The sequence below is a fragment of the Rhinopithecus bieti genome, unplaced genomic scaffold (genome assembly GCF_001698545.2).
Source record: "Rhinopithecus bieti isolate Rb0 unplaced genomic scaffold, ASM169854v2 scaffold_41836, whole genome shotgun sequence".
NCBI lineage: Eukaryota > Metazoa > Chordata > Mammalia > Primates > Cercopithecidae > Rhinopithecus > Rhinopithecus bieti.
The window spans coordinates 310,259-332,422 of NW_016817195.1; the positions used below are offsets into that span (position 1 = coordinate 310,259).

Consider the following 22,164-nt stretch of genomic DNA (forward strand, 5'->3'; position numbering starts at 1 on the left):
ATATTTACATGTATAATATATAAATATATAGTCAACATATCTACATATATAATATATAAAATATACTCAATATATTTACATATATTACATTTGTAATCACTATATTTACATATCGATTATATATATTATATATTATATAAATACGTATATTTATACATATATTAACATATCAATATACACATATATAATCATTATGTACAAATCAATTACATGTAAATATATTGATTATATAGAAATATACATAGTATATAGATCAATATATAAATATACATAAATGTATATTTCACATGAATGAAATATTATATATTTTGATTTCTATTCTTTCTCTCTCTCTCTTTCTGCTAACTATATTAGGTAAAGACTTTCCTAACAATGTCATCCTTTTTAATGGCAGCATAGGATTTCATTGAATCATACAATTTAACCTCTTACTGATAGACCTCTAGGTTGTTTTCACTTATTGGCTGTTACAAAGAATGCTTATATTTATTTTATCTCTAAATTTTAAATTTTGTGTGTATGATTTGTGAAGTCCATAATATGTTTACAAGTAATATATGTACATTATAAACGTGTATGCATATAATTTGTAATTGCTCAATATATTTGGGGGCTGTGTGCTGCTAGGGGTGCTTGATCAAAAACATGTGGCTGCCCCTAACCTAGGCAACAGATGATGAATTGAACTAAGACAGTAACTGCAGCATGGAGTCTGAGGTGGATTGAAGTGTAGCTCATTGCGTTAGGGTTGATGGGACTTGGTGATTCTCTGGTGAGGGAGAGGGAAGAATTGAGTATAGCTTCCATGTTTCTTCCTCAGTTGACCATTTCTTCACTTGATTATGTAATTAATATCAACTAATAAGATAACCTAAAAATAATATTAATATGCTGTATCCTAGGAGTCAGCTCCATCATGCTTTGTACTATTGCTGAGATACAGTATTAAACAAGAACATCCCTGCCTTAAATTCCAGTGAGGTGGGGGATTCAGATAACAAACATGTGAACAATAAAACAAGTTTCTAGCCTCTGCTTCAAGAGTGTTCAGGTCAGACCTACACATCCTGGCCGATTTGGAATGGATTTGCGTTTCTGTTTTCTGGATGTAAACTGCATTCTGCTTCTTCTCCAAGATTCCTATTAGATATATCTTCCTCCTCATTCCAAGACTCCTGTTGGATATATCTTCCTCCTCATTCCAAGATGCCTATTAGATGTATCTTCCTCCTCATTCCTCAGTGCTCCCCAGCGATTACTTTTCCTCATTCACTATTTTCCCCCCTGCAGGCATCTGTTGCTTCAAACTTCACATATATGGTTAAGAAATCTTATGATTTTTTTTTTCGTTTACTTTTTTTTTGAGATGGGGATTTCATAGTGTTGATCAGGTTGGTCTTGAACTTCAGGCGATTCTCCCAACTCTGCCTCCCAAGGTTCTGAGATTACAGGCTTGAGACACTGCACCTGGCCTCTTATGATCTTTTTGGAATTAATTCGGGCTTGTTAGATTTTTGTTGTTGTTGTTATATGTCTTGTGAAAAAACATTTAGAAGTCCATGTTTAACTTTATTCTCTACTGTGTAGTTTAAGAAATGTCAAAACCAGGAATACCGCCTGATTGGGCACACTAGAGGCAAGAGTGGGAGAAGGTGAATTCACAGACCTGGCCAGTGTCCTCCTGGCTTTAAGGTGATAATTTAGCCCGTGATTCTCAGACTTCACTTGTATCAGAAATGTTTGGGGGAAGTGTGCTAAGACACGGGTCCTCAGGCCCTTCCCCCAGCGATTCTGATTCTTGGAATTTCAGCCGGGACTCAGGGTCTGCATTTTGAAGCAAGTTCTCCAGGAGATTTGGCTATGCTGTTCTACAGACAACATTTTTAGAAAGACTGATTTAGAGGAGGTGTTTCTGATCTCTGTGTCTTCTGTCATTTAAGAAGATTATTCAGTCACTTGGGCCGACTGATCAATACAGCTGATCACTCAGGACACAATATAAAGTTCTTATGCAGAGAGAAGCTGACTTAAGCTATCTCTACCTGGAAGGGGTCTTTTATAGTTTCAATCATATATGGATGAAAAAGATGCTGTATTCTTTTTATATGAACTACTTTGTGTATTTTGTAGGTAGTATAAATGTACGAATATCCCATTTACCAGACATTTGGGGTGCATGGTATAGACAACTGAAGGTTATTCTTTTAAATTGCACTTTTTTTTTTCTTTATTGCAACCATTTACGTGGAACTGTTTAATTTAGTATATGTTTCTCTGCTTTTGCAAACACTACTGAAGATAGTTAAATCTTTTCAGGGTCATCATATATGTTTTTCATTCTTTCAGGTCCGACTTAGATTTGTTAAAGCTTCTACATCGAATGGCCTCAGATGTGTTCGCTGTTTGCGTCTGCCATGGTTGTTAGAGTTTTTCTTTTCCCTTACTGTTATCTGTTATTTCTCTCTCGCATTACTGTGCCTGCCTCTAGGAGCTTTCTAATTTGCTCTGGGGCTGGGAAATCATGTGGACTATATGTTGAGTAATAGTGAAGAGGATTTGAATGAGTTTTTGAGAAGCTGTTCTAGCAATAAAATGGATGTACTTTGCTGCATTGATGTGGTGACATTATTTTAGTGGCTCAACTACCTTCTTCTTACCTCCTGATCCTTAACTGCAGTTGTCGTGGTTGTGACCTCATGACAAGTGAGATATTGCTAGAAATCATTTCTCTTGATTTGCAAACCATTATCTCCCCAGTTGTGTTAGTGTTTTATGTATACAGTTCTATAATGTGAAACGTATGAGGATTAAAACTAAAAAAATATTCTCTGACCAAAAATAGACAAATTGAGATATTGCCAAGTTATATGAAGAAAACACATTGGAATAAGGAGATTATGAGAAAGACATGAGGTATTTATTACATTTCTTTAAGAGAAGAAATAGACAAGGATAAAGGAGGAGCAAGTTTCATAAAGGTGATGGATTCTTTGCACTTATTTCTTGGAGATACCTGTGGGGCCTTCAGGTTCCAGGAACACTTCTACACTGCTGATAGGAATGTAAACTAGTACAACCACTATGGAAAACAGTGTGGAGATTCCTTAAAGAACTAAAAGTAGATCGACCATTTGATCCAGCAATCCGACCACTGGGTGTCTACCTAGAGGAAAAGAAGCCATTATATGAAAAAGACACTTGCATATGCATGTTTATAGCAGCACAGTTCACAATTGCAAAAATACAGAACCAACCCAAATACCCATCAGTCAATGAGTGGATAAAGAAATATATATATATGTATGTCATGGAATACTACTCAGCCATAAAAAGGAATGAAATAATGGCATTCGCAGCAACCTGGGTGAAGTTGGAGACCATTATTCAACGTGAAGTAACTCAGGAATGGAAAACCAAACATCCTATGTTCTCACTTATAAGTGGGAACTAAGCTATGAGAACAGAGAAGCATAGGAATGATACAGTGGACTTTGGGGACTCAGGGAGAGTGGTGGGAGGAGGATGAGGGATAAAAGACTACACACTGGGTACAGTATAAACTGCTTGGGTGATGGGTATCCCAGAATCTCAGAAATCACCACTAAGAACTTATCCATGTAACCAAATACCACTTGTTCCCTAAAAGTGATTGAAATAAAAAAAACTAAGCTAAAACATTTCAAAATAAGAGAAACATTAAATATCTAATGAATGAAAAAATAACACTGAATATACTGAAGATAAAAGTGAAACAAGGCAAAAACACAGATTCTAAAATGAAAGTATCTGTACCAACTTCACGCAGGTGGCATGAGGTGGTGCTGAGAACCAGCAGGCCTTATTTGGGCCAAGTTTCTGGTTACAGATCCCACAAGTAGAAAACAGAACCTTTGGGCTTTCGCATATTTGCAGAAGATTCAACACTTGATTCCTTCTAGGTTAAAAATAAGAATGTGCGAGGGGAGATGGCTCTTGGAGAGCATGAGCTCTAGGTTACTCATCTCCTCCCCATAAATCAAGCAAAAGCACCCACAATCTACTCTCCCCAAACCCAGCTTTTAAATTAAGTTTTAACTCAGAATGAGAGTGACAAATTCCTTAATAGCAGTATATAAATAATTTTGTGTTTTGACCAAAGTTAATTCAGCCATATCTTAAAAGATTGATTTTAATCATATTTAAAATAATGTTTTAAAGTTAAATTATATGTTTAGTCTGTCATAGATATTAAACACAATATGAATTATTTAAAAAAAGAAAGTGCAGTCAGAACAGAGTCGCCAGTCAGCGTAAAATAATTTGTCTCATCAAAGATCATGACAAGGAAGAAGTGGACAGAGGTGGCAGAGCACAGAGTCAGGGGTCTGAGAACAGGGGTTTCAGTCGACTGAGAGGCTCCCATGGGAGAAGGAGCATCGAACGGAGAAAACAGGACTCATTCTTACAAATGTTTTTCTGAAAATGACCCTTGAAGTGCCTACCGTGGAGATATTCTTTCTTCTGTCTGAGAGACTGGTTCATTATTGTCTTAAGAGTGAGCCTTTGGGGCTTCCTGTAGTGAAGAAACAGTCCAAATCAAAAAGAGCTGGTCCATCAGATGGCTGGTGTAAAAATGGACAATGTCTTTTCCAATGGCCTGGCCATTTACAATAAAGGCAGATATTGGGTCATGGAATTCTTTAGTTTGGGACTCCTTGGTTTGGTTTAAAACGTGTGCAAGGAGGTCCCCTTGGTCCCTGTAGCTGTTGTGACTCTAAAGACATGTGTCTGTTTGCCTTTTGTAAGGAGTTTCCCCACTGTGGCTGCTGTAACTCTACGTTCCCTTTGCTAAGGGTCATACATTTCTTTAGAAAAGCACAGGTTCTGGATCCAAAGTTCTTTTACATGAAATTGGCTGGATTTCTAGATGGTTGAGTTCTAGACTCCTCAGATCCAGATGAGCCCGTGATTCCTTGTCTTCTAGTAATCTTACCTACCTACTGAACCCAGTCCAGTTTCTAATTTGACCCAGTCAGACACCTGAGGCCTCCCTACAGACCCAGCCCTGTTTCTGTCATGACTTCTGAACCAAATCTGCATCAAACAAAGTGCTCAAAAGTACTCAGAGAGCCCAAAACACAAATTCACAGAGCTCAGAATCCAAGAGAGAACTCAGCCGTGACCCCAGTTGCTGCGAGAGATCATTGGGCACAATGGGCCCTGGCAGTTACCTTCGCTTGGTCTCTCGGTGTTTCTGGGACTCACTAGAGGTCTACTTTGAATCCCATTTCTGACACCTGGAGCGGCCTGGTGTTTCTGGTAACATCTCCTCAATCAGAACAATCACAAAAGGCCTCATTTGGCTCCAACAAGGCTGAGAAAGGTAGTTTTTATTCTGTGAAGGCCGTGGTTACAGCTAGAAACTGAGGTTTCTATTACCTACTAAAGTTGGGAAGGGATATGAAGAGACAACCTGTCTTCACACTGGCATCTGCGTTTGGCCATTCATTGCTAATATTTTCCTACAACATCCAAGAGAGGGAGGGTCTCTCCTAGTGTCTCAGATAGAAAGTTCCAGAGCTTTAATCAAAGTGGCTGCAGAGGAGATAGAAACAAAGCAAAACTCAGACTGATGGTTATGTGATGGGGAAAAAGGTGTCAAGAAAGGTGAATGTTTGGCTTTGAAGTGGCCATGATTTTCTAGGGCATACTATATGATGAAATTGCAAAGGAGAATAAAAATGCTCATTTAAAGTATATTGCTGATATTAAATGGACATACGTTTGGAAAGAGAGTGTATACAGGAAAATTTAAAATGTGGAGGTATCTGGTCCCTTGGGCTTCTGCAGCATGTGTGGGCTCTGCTGGAGTGGAAGGACACCCAGCCAAGGCATAGTGACCTAGAGGCGACTCCTGGCTCTATCACCCGCATGTCACCTGACTTTGCTGTGCCACAGTTTCAGCATCTAAAAACCTTGGTGATCACTTCAGTGGCACTCAGGGTCTCTCCCACATCTGAATTCTGTGAGTCCTTAAGTTCTGGATGTCTAGTAGGTTTCAGGTCAGTGAGGAAACCCTAAGCACCTTAGTCCCCAGCAGGGTGAAAGGTGCCATCTGGGTGAAGAAGCCATTTTAGGCCTTCAGTGGGGGGGACACTTGTCGATTGTGTAGCTACACTCGGGATCTGTTGTCTGTACTGTCCTTGTTTTCCCTCTGATAGGGTTTGGATCTGTGTCCCCGCTAAATCTCATATAGAATTGTGATCCCCAGTGTTGGAAGTGGGGCCTGCTGGGAGGTGATGGGGGATCATGCAGGTGGAGTTCTCATGAATGGTTTAGCACCATTCCCCCTTCATACTCTTTCTTGTTCCAGCTCTGGCCATGTGATGTGCCTGCTCTCCCTTCCCCTTCCACCATGATTGTAAATTTCCTGAGGCTTCCCCAGAAGCTGAGCAGATGCCAGCCATGCTTCCTGTACAGCCTGCAGATCCATGAGCCAATTAAACCTCTTTTCTTTATAAATTACCCAGTCTCAGGTATTTCTTTATAGTAATACGAGGCTGGACTAATACACCCTCCTTGTTCCTGTGAATTTTAGGAATTACCACAAATATACCTGAAGGGGACTCCATGGTTAGAACAAGCAATTTTAACACGCATGAAGGGGCGCTAAAACAAAGTACTGGTCCTCCTTGACCACCATGGGGTTACAGCCTGAGAAACCCATGCTAAGTTGAAAATATTGTAGGTTGAAAATACATTGAGTCCACCTAGCCTACTGAACATCAAAGTGTAATCTAGCCTACCTTATACTCAGAACACTTACATCAGCCTCTGGTTGGGTAGAATCAACTGGCAACACAGTTCACTGCGGAGTACCGGCTATTTACCCGCATGACTGCGGGGCTGACTGGGAGCTGAGGCTCACGGCTGCTGCCCAGCTTCACAAGAGAGTACCCTACCACACGTCGCTAGCCCAGAAAAATATCAAAATTTAAAATTTGATTGCCAGTTTCTGCTGAAAGTGTATTGCTTTTGCACCACTGTAAAGTCAAACAATTGTTAAGTTGAACCATCCTAAGTTAGGGACTGTCTGTAATGGTAACTATTTCCTGTTGGTAATAGCAAATCCATCTGTGATAGCACTGAATCGGTTCATCATCCTTTACAATTGAGAGGCAGGTCTCAGGGATATATTCAGTTCTGTGGTAACCAGCAACTAAGATCAACAACAGTTATAACAAGAAATAGTAAGCTAGAAGCTTAGGAGAAAAAAAAGGTAAAATTCGTGCGAAAGAATAATCAGAGCTGAAAGATAAGAGAATTAGCCTTTTGTATTGATTAGGGTTTTTGTTGTTGTTTTTGTTGTTTTTTCGAGACAGAGTCTCACTCTGTTGCCTAGACTGGAGTGCAGTGGCGCGATCTAGGCTCACAGCAACCTCCGCCTCCCAGGCTCAAGTGATTCTCCTTCCTCAGCCTCCTGAGTAGCTGGGATTACAGGCATGCACCACCACACCCGGCTAATTTTGTGTTTTAGTAGAGACAGGGTTTCACTGTATTGGCCAGGCTGGTCTTGAACTCCTAACCTCAGGTGATCTGCCTGCCTCGGCCTCCCAAAGTGCTAGGAATTACAGGTGTGAGCCACTGCGCCCAGCCGGTAAGGTTTTATACAAGTGCCACAATATTATCTTTGATAATATTTTCAGCATTTCAACTTTTCAGTTATTTTAAAACCTGGAATTTCTGATAGTAGAGCACATCGCTGTGCCTCTGAGAGGCTGTTGCACACCCCGATCTTCAGAGCTCAGCCCATGACTGTTTTCTTTCAGGTTCCTGGTATTTCAGTTGTGTGTCTGAGTAACCACATCTAGTTCATCTTAGACTTTGAAGTGTCTGAAGTGTTCGGTCTTGCATGTAATATGAAATGCTTTAAGGAATTGTTAATTGTGAGATGCATACATCACAAAATAACTAACACTATCCAAAAGAAAGCAGGTATTATTTGTTTTGACATTTCTTTAATGTAGTAGAAGGCCGCTTTGACAAATGCAAATGGTAAAATATACATTAAATATAGATAACATGCTAGGATTAGCTATAACATAACAACAGAATACACAGATTTTATTTTTTTATTTTTAAAATTTATTTTATTGTTAGTTTTTTAAAGAAACAGGGTCTTGCTCTGTCACCCAGGACAGAGTGCAGTGGCACGATCTTGGCTCACTGCAGCCTCCACCTCTGGGGCTCAAGCAATTCTCTCACTCCAGCCTCCTGAGTATCTGAGACCACAGGAGCATCCCATTAGGCCCGGCTAATTTTATTTTTTGTAGAGATGGGGTCTCACTGTGTTGCCCAGGCTGGTCTTGAACTCCTGGGCTCAAACGATCCTCCTACCTCAGCTTCCCACAGTGCTGGGATTACAGGCGTGAGCCACGCACCTGGCAACACATTTTGAAAAGAATGTTGTTTCTTAATAATTAGATCTTGCTTTCTGCTATCCCTAATATTGCTAGTCAAGAAAAAAAAAAAATGGCTTCAACTTTTGTCCAAAGCTTTCAGGATATATTCCTAAAGAAATCTCAGTAATATTTCTTCTGGCCTTTTTGAGAGCAAGATTTGAAGGGATTTTTGTTGTATGCTTTTAAAAAAGCAAATGAGGGATAGCTCCTCTTCAGTGACAGGCCAAGCTATGAAAACATCTAGACCCACAATCCTTCCTGTGCCAGTGTCAGGCTGCCCCTGAGGACAGGGAAGTCCTGGGGAGAAAGCATTTTGCCCAGATGAACACATGAACTCAACATTTGTGTGCATGCTTCCGGTAAGTTGAGAAATCCAGATGACCCGAAGAAAGATTTTCTTATAAAACAATATCTCTTAAAACCCTATTGCATAATGGCTTTTGTTTTAAACTTTTTTGAGTAAGGGATCTTTTTGCTGAGTGGCTAGGCGTTCTCCAGACAAACCCCCCAACTCTCACAGGTACAGCCCGTTTTGCTGTCTGCTCTCCAACTCCCTCCTGTGACTCGAAGGAGGAGATTTTATAGCCCAGGGTGAAGTTTCAACCTCCTGTGGCCACTCCACCCTTAGGTGGGTGCCTAGTCATGTCAGGAAAAAAAAAAAAAAGCTAGGGGAAGAGAAAGGGCAGGCGGGCCTAGGTGAAGTCATCCAATGAAGGTTACTGGCTGAGCAGGGACACCTTCTCACACGACTGGAGAGAGAATGCGGGGTAGCTGGGCAGGGCTCACTTCCAGCTGCCTGTCACGGTACTGGGAGTAAGAGGTGACCTATTTATTTTTAGAAGGGGGCAGTGATAATAACCCAGCTCCTAGCTTCATTCAAGGCAGGCAGGCGCTTTGGAAGTTTGTAAACACCAACTTTCTGAGTAAGGGAGGAGCACTTTTTTTCCAAAAAGGAAAGAACATCTCTACTGGGTTTTTTTCCTCCTGATATTCAGTATTAGAGTAGAAAAGAAACTATTGCTGGGCCACATTAGCTGCGGTTAGCAGGTGCTGCAGCCTTCGCCACTGTTATTTTTAAAGGGCAGAAATGCCTGAGGGTGAAGACTTTGGACCAGGCAAAAGGTAATTGTGATATATACGGACTTACTTATTCTTCAGTCTGTTTCGTTGGCTAGTTGTCTTTTAAAATATTATGACTAATTTAAAAAGGAGTTTAAAATGTAAAAATATTAAGAATGCAATCCTTTAATTTCAGAAAACATAATTTTCTTTGGCACGAACTCAAGAGAGACAAATAACTTAATGTACTCTTAAAAACTTATGCCAATAAGTGCTTTTCTTGAATCAGAAAGTGATGGCTGGAAATTTTTTTAAAAAGTGTTTCCCAGCACATCATGTAGAATCTACTTGAATGTTTTCGTGTTGGATTTTTCACATTAGATGATAGTTGTTGGAAATCTAAGCTGTTGAACATTTTTAAAAACCTTTTGCATTTTAAAGATTTGTTAAGCATTTCTAAAGGTTAAACATTGGATCAACATACCTTTCTGATATTGTAAAACTTTAAAATCACAGTTCTTATTCTTGAAAATGTGATCACTTGGGCTCCCTTTACAGGGAGTACATTAATTGTATCACTATTTATATTAATATCTAACTCTAAGAAGGGAGAGATCAAGAGGAGAGAAAGGAAGCAGGCAATTAATTCCTGCTCATATGAGCATAACTGTGCCTAGAGTGAAAAAGTCTGCATTTTAGCCCCATTGCTGTGAACAACTTTTGTATGAGTCAGTTAGATGCCTTCGTTGGAATTCTAATTGGGGCCGTCGAAATTTGGATATGAAGTAGATAGATAGAAAATTATTAAACAAGAAAAGGAGTGGGACAATTTTCTTGCCCAAGAAAGTGGAAACCGGTAACTCTCTAGGAACAAGGGCACCAAAATATATTTTTGTCATTGTATTAAAGACAAGCATCCCCTTTCAGCCATGGGTATATGGGGCATGTGTGTGTGTGTGGTAATTATCATCAGTTGTAATAGCGTCTGTAAAAGCTACTTTTCTCTAGTTTTCTAGTTTCTATTTTCTTACAAATTCCTTCCTAGTACATTAACATTATGTTGACATTTTATTGAACAATGAAACAACTTTCGACATAAAATGACACAGTAAATCAAGTACTTGAAGGTGACATTTGTAGAAATGCTTAGAGTGGGATATGGGTTGACTAGCTGGTTAAGAAAACATTTCCAGAAAAGTGTAAATGTCAGATTCAGTTTCCAGATGATGGGCTGATTTACTTGTATGTATCCCCTTCATGACATTTTAACATTTCTGGCAGCAGGACTTTTATTTTCCTCTTGGCACCTAGGTACTCCCACCAGCTCTCTGCATAGAATTTTGCACAGAATAGGCATTTTGAATACATACTTGTAGAATGAAATGTATTGATAAGCTGTTTGATATGTGCAGTACATATTTCTGGGGCCTACTCATTTTAGGGGTTGAAAGAAGGGAGAGATTTGGCAGAAATGTGATTAGGGTTGCTTTAATGAAATGCGGTATTTTCACAATTAAGTAGTAATTATTGATAAATATTTTGGACCAACAGTTTGTGATATATACTAAACAAACATAAATTTTTCTAAGAATGCTGGTTAACAGCGGTAAACAGATAAGAGTATATAGATATTATACAGCTATACACACATAACTATATATCATACACACATATAGTGATTATTATTACCAAGGATTAGTAATGTATTGGATTGAAAATGGGAGACGACGAATCCTTTGAGGTAGCATATTCCTGTGCCACCTCCCCTGCTACCTGTAGTTTTAATTTTGATAACTTTAAGCTGTTACCCATTGGTGGTTTTCTATACAATACACTTTGTCTTCATACGTTTGTTTTTTCCTCTATCTGTGCAGAAAGAAGGGGCAACCCATACAGGGGGAACGTATAGAGCTAGGCTAGAAATAAAAGATTACAACTGGCCAGGTGCTGTGGCTCACGCTTGTAGTCCCAGCACTTTGGAAGGCCAAGGCAGGAGGATCCCTTGGGTCCAAGAGTTTGAGACCAGCCTGGGCAACATAGGGAGACTCTGTCTGTACAAAAAAATACAAAAAATTAGCCAGGTGTGTGCACCAGGGGGGTTGAGGTGGATCACCTGAGCTCAGGAGGTGGAGATTGCAGTGAGCCATGATCAGACCACTGTACTCCAACCTGGGTGACAGAGTAAGACCCTGTCTCAAAGAAAAAAATAAAAAATAAAAAGATTGCAGTGGAAAAGGAATTTGACTTTTGCTACCTTTGAGATGAAATGCCATTGGACAAGTCTTTTGGTGCCTTGTCTGAAAGAGAAATAACTGTTGGAAGTTGTTTATCTACGGACAAAGTGCATTCTTAGAGCTTGATTGCAGCAGGTTCTAGTTGAGTCTCACACTGAGGCTTTTTCATGTGACTTTAGTCCCATTTTGGCACTTGATGTCCTAGATTGCTCTGGAACCATCAGTGAGCTAAATCTCAGTTTGGTTTTTAAAAAATCAGTGGCAGCCAAATGCTCAGCAGCTTCTTAAGTGTATCTGGTGTAGGGCAAACTGCTGTGTGTGACCTGGTCTCATGGCCCCGAGGCACCATTTGATATTCACCAAATGGACTTGGTGAACCAACGGCCTGAGAGGGGGCAGGTCCAGGAGAGACCCCCCTCCTTGTGGTTTATCTTTTGTCAGCAATATGTGGTCTTAGTAGGAGCCTCTGGAGATGCCATGCCCTTTTCCAAGGTCAAGAGACAAGGGGAGAGGGTGAACCTCAGTGCCACTCTGAAGCAGGCGAGGAAGGCAGAAGCCCAAACAGGGAGCCTCAGGGGCCAGAGAAGAAGGAAAGAATAATGGGGGCAGCGACTAGGGCAGCAGACAAGGTCAAGACATAGGAGGAAACATGTACCCTGGCCAGAGGCCTGGCTCTGCAATGGTTCCTTGGCCCCACCTTGGAGCCGGGGCCTGGGAGGGCCTCTGACGCCTTCAGCAAGCAGCCTGGGCTGAGGGGTATGGAAAGGGGGATGGTCCCTGTTCCAGCTGTCCTGAAGGGAGGGGGACCCTAGGCACCAAGATGGAGCTCTTCATGCATCTTCTTGTGGAAGCGCTTTCCGGATAGCTTCCCGGATAATTGTGTTCACACGTTCATTGCTTCCCTTGGTAGGGCTTTATGGTGCTCCCAATGTCAGCCAGCTGCGGTGCCAGGAGCTAGGGTGGCATCAGGCTCCTGCTGTCACGGAGCACACAGCCCAGGTGTGGAGACAGACCCCAAGGTGAAAAATAAGTAAGCAAGAGTATTTCAGATAATAGGGGCTAAGGAAATGAAAACTTAAAATGGTCATGTGGGAGAGTACCTGGCGTGCAGGCTGGGGGAGGGGATTAACAGCAGAATCTGTCACCTGCTAATCCAGGCCCCTGTGAAACATCCTGCTGGGCTTGTCGTACAGTAAGGACTGAAAAGTTTGTCTGCAAAGGCCACTGAGTCCACACAACTGGAACTTAGTAATACCAGTTTTGGCTCTTCACAGGCCTTTTGTGACTGCTGGAGCGGTAGGGTTGCCATACATTTGTGTTCTGGATACATGAAGGTTATTGTGTTAAGACCACCAAAGCACTTTTAAAGCCAAAACATCATTCATAATTGCACTGAATTGTATTCTTGGAAGTGTAAAAGAAATTGACTTAAATATATTCTGCAATCCAGATGTTTTAATAATTCAGATTAGCCAGATATTTTAGGCTTAATTTTACATTGACAAAGCCTATCATTGATAATACCATTTCTTTAAAAAATCGGGTGAGGAGGAGAAAAGCCTGGCACAGGAGCCTGACCAGGGTGCAGTTGGGATTCTTATGAGCCAGCGTATTTCATCTTTTGTATGTTTACAAAGGTCATATGTGGCCTTTGGTTTTGAAACAGGTACAGAGAGGTGAAGTAAACAAAGTTCACACAGCTGTGAAGTGAGGACGTTGTCATTTGAAGGTAAGTGGTTGATCCCTGAGGAGCCTGTGCAGTTAGACACATCTATAGCTGTTATGTGGTTGCAATGCCCTGGACGTGTTTAGCACTTGGAAAGAAGGGCAGTGTGAGCACAGAGAGGTCAGTAGGGTTGGCACCCAAGGAGAAAGGAGAGAGTGGCTGAAGTGGGAGAGGTATATAAGAGTCCTTCACTGGGCCGTGTAGGCAGTGGTGTGATGGTGAATGTCATGGAATCTGCTCTCTGTGGTAGAGAATGCCTGATTTTTAGCATCTGCTGATTCCTGTCATGGAAATACTCCCACTGCGGTTGATTTCACATCACCACGTGAGGTCACTCAAAGTGGAGCTGGAACTATTCACAATAGCAAAGACATGGAATCAACCCAAATGCCCATCAACGATAGACTGGATAAAGAAAATGTGGTACATATGCACCATGGAATACGATGTAGCCATAAAAAGGAATAAGATTGTGTCCTTTGCAGGGACATGGATGGAGCTGGAAGCCATTATCCTCAGCAAACTAATGCAGGAACACAAAATCAAACACCATGTGTTCTCACTTGTAAGTGGGAGCTGAACAGTGAGAACACGTGGATACAGAGAGGGGAACAACACACACTGGGGCCTGTTGGGGGATGGGTTGAGGGGAGGGAGAGCATTAGGAAAAATAGCTAATGCATACCGGGCTTAATAGTAGGTGATGGGTTGATAGGTGCAGCAAACCACCATGGCACACATTTACCTATATAACAAACCTGCACATCCTGTACATGTACCTCAGAACTTAAAATAAAAATTTAAAAAACAGTAGAGCTGGAAAGAGAATAAAAATATTGGCCCTCATGAGCCTGCGGAGGTCAGTCCCAATACACCACTGATTGTGGGCCGACATAAGAGTGAGCATTTGATTCTGACTGTGCTGTGGCTCCTTCATTTATATATCCCTAAGGTGTAATAGACATTCAGCAAAAGTTTGTAGCAGGAATGATTTAGTTTTCTTTTTGTATTTTTGTATATATATATATATTTTTTTTTTTGAGACGGAGTCTCGCTCTGTCACCCAGTCTGGAGTGCAGTGGTGCAATCTTGACTTACTGCAACCTCTGCCTCCCGGGTTCAAGCAATTCTCTGCCTCAGCCTCCCAAGGAGCTGGTATTATAGGTGCCCGCCACCACGCCCAGCTAATTTTTTTGTATTTTTAGTAGAGATGGGGGTTTCACCATCTTGGCCAGGCTGGTCTTGAACTCCTGACCTTGTGATCCACCCACCTCAGGCTCCCAAAGTGCTAGGATTACAGGTATGAGCCACTGCACCTGGCCTATGGAATTATTTATTTTTCTTCCACTCTTCTATGATAGTCATGGAAAATGTCTCTTAGAGATGGAAAATGTGAACCACTTTTGAAATTCTATTTGTCCCAGCTGGGCTAATATTTAAAATTGATTAAGAACATGTAGAATAATGCAATCTTTTTGATGCAAGAGAGTTTGTTGAGTTTGTTTTGCGTGAGATATCTGAATCACCGGTTAATAAGTGGTGTGCTTCCTAAACCCTTGCAGTGCCCCAGTGAGTTTCCTGTAATCACACCGCTGTGAAAGCTGATTTCTGTTTTCTACACACAGAGTGACTAATTCTTTTCTGCTGTTCGTAAAATGTGATGAAGGTTTCTCTGGTTTACCGTAACCAAGGAGGGCTGCAGCTGCTATGGGTGGCCATGGGGAGGGTCTCTCCCTGGTGACTGACAGGACAAAAGCCTAATTGTGTGGGCTTCCCTTTATTCCCCGCCTCTTGTCTCTTTATGGCAAATCTGTGTCTAAATACATTAGAGCATCTTGCTGCTTCTCTACAGTGGGCTATTCTGGGTCCTGCAGAAACTATGTGGACATGAAGTCTTGTCTGAGAGCAAGCCTGATACACTACTATTTGTATATTTTAAAAACAATGTCTCTTTAAACAATTTTCCCACTAAAGGATGTTATAGCTGTTCATTTGGGAAGATAAAAATAGTATTGGGAAAAAAATATAATGGCAAAGAGATCAACTGTAATCTTAATGCCCAAAAAAATACTGTTATACTGTCTTCTGTTTCTTACTGAATATATTTTCTTGGCAAAGTTAATAATAAGTATCTCATATGTACAATTTTGTCTGCTGCTTTTTTTCTCTCACCAGCATTTCTCAGTACATATTGGAAGCATTTTTAAATGCCTGCAAAAATATCCTATCCTTTGGATTAATCCACCTTTATTATTGCCTGTTTCTTAAGGCCTGGGCTCAGAAGCTGGGACAGCGTCATTCCCACCATATTCAATTGGTCAGGCAGCCCAAGAGCCCTGATTAGAGGGGAGGGGACATAGAGCCCACTTTTCCCTTGGGAAGAATGCCAAAGAAATTGGGCTTTAATTTACAACTAACTGAAAGAGAAAAAAAATGCTTACTTAATATTTATGACTATAAAATTTTATCATTTGTTAGTGGGAAGGATATCTCTGGTAGTACTTGCCATCTGGTGCTCTCTGTGCTCTTAAAAAAATGCAGGCCAGGCTGGGCGCGGTGGCTCACGCCTGTAATCCCAGCATTTTGGGAGGCTGAGGCAGGTGGATCATTTGAGGTCACGAGTTCAAAACCAGCCTGACCAACATGGTGAAACCTTGTCTCTACTAAAAATACAAAAAATTTAGCCAGGCATGGTGGCACATGCCTGTAGTCTCAGATGCTTGGGAGGCTGAGGCAGGAAAATTGCTTGAACCTGGGAGGTGGAGGTTGCAGTGAGCCGAGATGACACCACTGCACTCCAGCCTGGGCAACAGAGAGAGACTATGTGTCAAAAAAAAAAAAAAAAAATTTGCAGGCCAATGACCTCTTTCCCTAACAGAATGATGCGTAGTCGCTTGATGAATAAGCTCTTCTACGTGGAATAACTTTCCAGTTAATTGAAGCTTGTATTTTAAAGTGTAAACACTGAACGATTTTAACCGTTGTAACCATTCTGCTGGGTGACTATGAACATGGGTTTTAGAATGATGCAATGCTGTTTTTACTCCTGGCTGCAAATCTCAGCCTCACCAGGTACTAGCTGGGTGACCTGGGGTAAGCTACTTAACCTCTCTGAATTTCATTTTGTCATCTGCAAAATGGGGATAATAATACCTACTTTATAGGTTTGTTCTATAGATTAAATATGGTAAGCCACATTAACTATTCACTTTAGTGAATGGCTCATTAAGTCCTCAGAAGTAGTTGTTAACAGTAATAATAATGATACATAAGTTACACATTTCCTTAAGCAATACAAAATAGGTCACACTGAGTGAAAACATCTGGTTTACCGCTAGAGAAAATCCCGATTGCCAGACATAATATATAGGGCGGGTCCTTAATGTGTGGTCTACCCACTCTCTCTAGGTGGTAGTCACCTCTAGGGGGTGTGCAGAGTTACCTGGGGCCCCTTTTTAGGAGAAGCTCCAACTCCCCAAACAGCTCCGGAGTGCATTCCTGGTCAGTCTGGTCCACAGGGTCTGTGGGCTCTTTGTGGTTGGTTCATCTTATTTTGACCCTTCCTAGGATTGTTTTAACACATGTGTACATTGATCTTATGCCATAGGCCGTGCTGAGTGAAAGTATTTACTCTTTTTTTTTTTTTTTTTTTTGAGGCGGAGTCTCGCTCTGTCGCCCGGACTGGAGTGCAGTGGCCGGATCTCAGCTCACTGCAAGCTCCGCCTCCCGGGTTCACGCCATTCTCCTGCCTCAGCCTCCCGAGTAGCTGGGACTACAGGCGCCCGCTACCTCGCCCGGCTAGTTTTGTATTTTAGTAGAGACGGGGTTTCACCGTGTTAGCCAGGATGGTCTCGATCTCCTGACCTCGTGATCCGCCCGTCTTGGCCTCCCAAAGTGCTGGGATTACAGGCTTGAGCCACCGCGCCCGGCCCGAAAGTATTTACTCTTTAGGGGGAAAGCAAGGATGTCTGCCCAGTGCATCTTATAGAGAGATGAGTACCCACACAGCGAATTTCAGGCTCAGGGCATGCATATGTCTTTTGTGCAGTTGGTTTGCTTTAGTCTTTTGAGCACTCTGAATCTTCTGACTGGTCCTATTTCCATTTCTGATTGAGCCATTTGGAGGTTTGGAGGTAAAATTTCAGCTCTCCTCTAGCAAGTGTGTAGAACCCTCTGGAAGGCACTCTTGCATGATCTTCTTTCACATGACCTTCTTCTTCTTCCCTTCATGTTCTTTAGCCTCCCAATCTCTCATTCACCCATTCTCTCATCTCTCTCTTTGCTCTCCTTGTACCGTCACACCAGTGAACTGCCTTCTTAAAACCATGGCACCTGCTGTCACTGAGTCCAAAATGATAGAGTCGTGAGGCAAAACCTGGATGTAGCAATGCATTGCAATTCATATAGGTCACAAAGTATCCTGAGGCAGAAGTTGGGCAACAGTGGTGTAGGGAATATCCCAGCTGTCCTGGGAGAAGCCCATGGGCTCTGTGCATATGTCAAGAGGACACTTCATATGGAGAAGCTCATCCTCTCATTAGGGAGATGGAAGAAATGACCATCTTAGAGGGAGGCTTCCATGGTCTTTCAGGCCAGGCCACAACCTCTGTCCTGCTTCAGCCTCATTTTTGCAGAGTTGGCCTGCCCTAGGTGTAGTTGTTACCTGCTGAGTAAATACCATGGAGGGTATAAAAGATATTGCTCTGTGGCCCTTAGTTGTGTCATTGGGGGCAGGGGGGAATTACCAGACTGCAGATTCTTTACTTTGGAAGGGAGGATTGTGGTTGTGAGTGCCTGATATGGGAACAGTTGAGGGAAAGGGTTGAAGCCCAGAATGTTCTCTCACTAGTAACAGTGATTTATGAAGGGTTGCTATGTCCTCAACATGCAAGTGTTTCATTGGTGAAGCCTGGCATTCCCAGAGGTGGGCAGACACCCACACAGGATGCTGGTGGTGGTGAATGAGTGTCACATGGTCATTACCATCAGGAATGGCCTCCTTGCTAGCCATATAAACAAAACAGAAGGAGCTGCGCACAAATAATACTCTGACTCAGGAAGTGACATCGCATGGTGATGGTTTGGTTGAATTGTAAGCAAGTGCTTCATTTTGAAAAGAAAACAAACCCATCTATCGGTGCAGAATCTTAATATGATACCTGTAAAAATTATAAACTCTATTTTAGATTAGGTAAGGGGGTTATAAGTGTGTTTATGTTTCTTGGAAATTACTAGTTTCTATTGCATTGAACATTCTCTCCAGGAATCACAAATTATATGGCACATATATGTTTCTGGAGTAGCTTATAACATTAGTGGTGGTAACTTTTCCTCCAGAGTGACTGGGGTAGCCTCCATGATTGAAGTAAACCGAACGTTAATTCTAAATACAGTCATGCGCCACATAAAGACATGGCTGCATATGTGACAGTGGTTCCGGAAGATTGCACCGGAGTGGAAAAGTCCCTGTTGCCTGGTGATGTCTCCATCATCCTGTCCCTGGGTAGGCCAAGGCTAATGTGTGTGTTTGTGTCTTAGTTTTTAACAAAAAAGTTTAAAAAGTAAAAAAAAAAAAAAAAATCAAAATTAAAATAGTAAAAAACGTCTAAAACAAAGAAAAGAAAGAAAATGTTTTGTACAGCTATCCAATGTGTTTTAGGCTAAGCGTTATTACAAGAGTCAAAACTTAAAAAATTAAAAGTTTATTCAGTAAAAAAGTTACAGTAAGCTAAGGCAATTATTAAAGAAAAATTTAAAGAATTTAACTCAGTAAGTGTACAGCGTTTGCAAAGTCTACAGTAGTGCACAGTAATGTCCTAGGCCTTCACATTCACTCATTGCTCACTGACTCACCCAGAGAAAGTTCTAGTCCCACAAGCTCCATCCACGGTAAGTACATTATATAGGTGCACTATTTTTTTTTTCTTTTTTTTTTTTGAGACAGGGTCTTGCTGTGTTGCCCAGGCTGGAGTGCATTGGCACGATCTTGGCTCACTGCAGCCTCGACCTCCTGGGCTCAAGTGATCCTCCTGCCTCGGCCTCCTGAGTAGCTGCAGCTACAGGCATGCACCACCATGCCGGCTAATCTTTGTATTTTTTGTAGAGATTGGGTTTTGCCATGTTGTCCAGGCTGGTCTTGAGCTCTTGAACTCAAGCAATCCATCTGCCTCGACTTCCCAAAGTATTGGGATTACAGGCGTGAACTATTGCGCCGGCCCCATTTTAAAAAATTTTTATTCTATATTTTTATTGTACCTTTTCTATGTTTAGATGCACAGATACTTACCATTGTGTTATAATTGCCTGCAGTATTCAGTACAGCAGTGTGCTGTATAGGTTTGTAGCCTGGAAGCAGTAGGCTGTACCCTATAGCCTCGGTGTGTAGTAGGCTATCCCATCCAGGTTTGTCTAAGTATACTCTGTGGTGTTCACACAGTGACAGAATAGCCTAATGATGCATTTCTTAGAACATATCCCCATTGGTAAATGAGGCATGACTGTAGTCGTAGTTTCTGCATTCTGAAATATTGTGAAAACTTCCTTTTGGAAGCATATTTGTTTGTGCTCAGGAAGGCTTTGAGATAGACTTCATTATAAAATGAATGCATAGAGAAATTATAAACCTCGAATGAATTGACTTGCTTGCTGAAACAAGAAGAGATTTGTTCAATAAACTAAGGCACAGCAAACATTGGCACTGATGATAAAGGAGGTAACTGATAATCCCTTTTTTTTGGGCATAGTTGAGGGGAAAATTGGAAGCTGTTGTGTCCCATAAGGCAAGTGTTGAGGGTTTGATGACTTCATTCTCTCATGCCAACTCCTATAAACTGGAAATGGTGCCTGGAGCTCTAATAGGATCATGAGGCCTTGTTGGGAATTTTCTGGAAAGAGTGCTACGACACATTAGTGTGGTCTGCCATGCATGGCAGTGGTGGAATGGTATATGCCTATCCTGAGATGAGGACAGAGGGTGATAATCCTTCTCTTTATTTAGATAAACTTTCAAAGACCTTATAAGTGGTCAGTGATGTTGATGGGAACTTGACTTTTATCCCCCCCACCCCTATTAGTTACCAATGTTGTGAAGCTTATGACCTTGGCAACTTTACCCAGGAAAATCTGAAGGTTAGGTGCCTTCCTGCTACAGCCTGGGTTAACTGCTAGGCAGGGGCTATTTTAAGATCAGAGGAAAGCCTTTGTCATTGTAATACTTTACATGTCAAATCTGACATAGCAGCTTTGCCAGTAGTGTGACAAGAAATTGTGTGCATTTATTTCACTTATTGCTAGCCAAATGACAATTTTTCATCCAACTTCCATAGAGGAACTTGTTTCATCTGGAAGAGAACGGGCTTTGGAGGCTGGTGGATTGAGGCTGGAAAGACTGGGTTCTGATCCTGGTTGCCTCTTCTTGGCTGTGTCTGCTTTCTTATCTGGAAAAGCAGATAAGAAAGGCATTTTACCCACTTCGTCAGATTGTTGTGAGGATTAGAGATAATAATAAAGCTCCTAATGTCATGCCTAGCACTTGGTGTGTGCTCAATAAATGGGAGGTGCTATTAGAGTAGAAGCTCTCTTAATAGTTCCTAGTAGCCTGCGGAATTAGTGATTTTTATCACCTTTATATAGCCATGTGTCTGAACCTATGACACCCTGAACTAGTAGACTCCTGTGCCTGGGCCCAAATCCACCCTGCAGCCTGATTTTTTTATATGAAGTTATTGGATCACAACCATGTTATTTCATTTTCATATTGTCTATGGCTGCCTTCGTGCTACAGTGGCAGAGTTGTATAGCCAACAAAGCCAAAAATGTCTACTGTCTGTCCCTTGACGGAAAATGTTTGCCTACTCCCACTCTGTATCTCACGGCTTCTACCATTTGAGTTGTGTGCTTGCTGAATCCGTTGTGTTTATTCTCAAATCTCTTTGTGCCCATTGTTTCCATTGTAATTCCATAAAATTATGTAAACTGATGAAATAAGGGATCAAAAAGATAATTGTTGTGGCAGATTCTGTTGGTTGTTCCAAAATACCCAGCTTCCCTTTCTTTTCTGGGTAATGGAATTCTGAGTTTCAGCTGGGTGGTGGCCACCAGCAATTGAACTATGTTTCCTAGACTTTCTTGCAGGTAGGCATGGCCATGTTTCTATGTCCCAGCCAGTGGGAGGAGAATGGAAGTTGCACAGGCAACTTGTAGGCCATGACTTTAAAGAGAAAAGGGACTTATCGTGGCTTCTTTTTACCCCTTCCTGCTGGTGGCAGTGTGGATGGGGGAAGGTCCATGGGGTGGCAGTGTGATTTGACAGTGTCTGAGCAATGAGATGGAAAGGGCCTGGGTCTCCAACATTATGGATGTCCCATATCAGCCTGAGACCTCTATGCTCTGCTGTGACATAGGGGAGAAATGAACTTGTCTCTTGTTTAGACCACTGTTGCTTTGACATTTGATATGATAGGAAAACCTATATTGTAATACATATAGCTGTTTATGAAAATTAAGTTAAATGCATTGGAGAGAGTAGGAGCAAGTTGCTAATGCTACTTTTTTTATTTTTTAAAGTTTGGACAAAACTAAAAGGTTTGTGGGGATGAGCAGAAAAGTTTAGAATGATCCTTTACTTGGATTTGACTTCTATCATTAAATTCTTGTTCCTTTTTTAAATAAATAAAACTAGAAACATGCCTAATACATCAATTTG

The 22,164-nt window shown here is 41.4% G+C and overlaps 1 protein-coding gene across 2 annotated transcripts in view; it reads left to right on the forward strand.

Annotated features, from left to right (window-relative positions):
- RETREG1 (reticulophagy regulator 1) overlaps window positions 1–22,164 on the forward strand; it is a 148,172-nt gene that overhangs the window by 100,522 nt on the left and 25,486 nt on the right. Inside the window, exon 1 of one of the 2 annotated variants that reach the window (XM_017855945.1) lies at window positions 9,146–9,563. The exons of the other annotated variant lie outside the window; for it this stretch is intronic. Within the exon in view, the coding sequence (XP_017711434.1) occupies window positions 9,529–9,563 (35 nt within the window). The 5' untranslated portion in view covers window positions 9,146–9,528. Of the gene's footprint in view, window positions 1–9,145; window positions 9,564–22,164 lie in introns of those variants that run through there. 2 annotated transcript variants of the gene reach the window in all.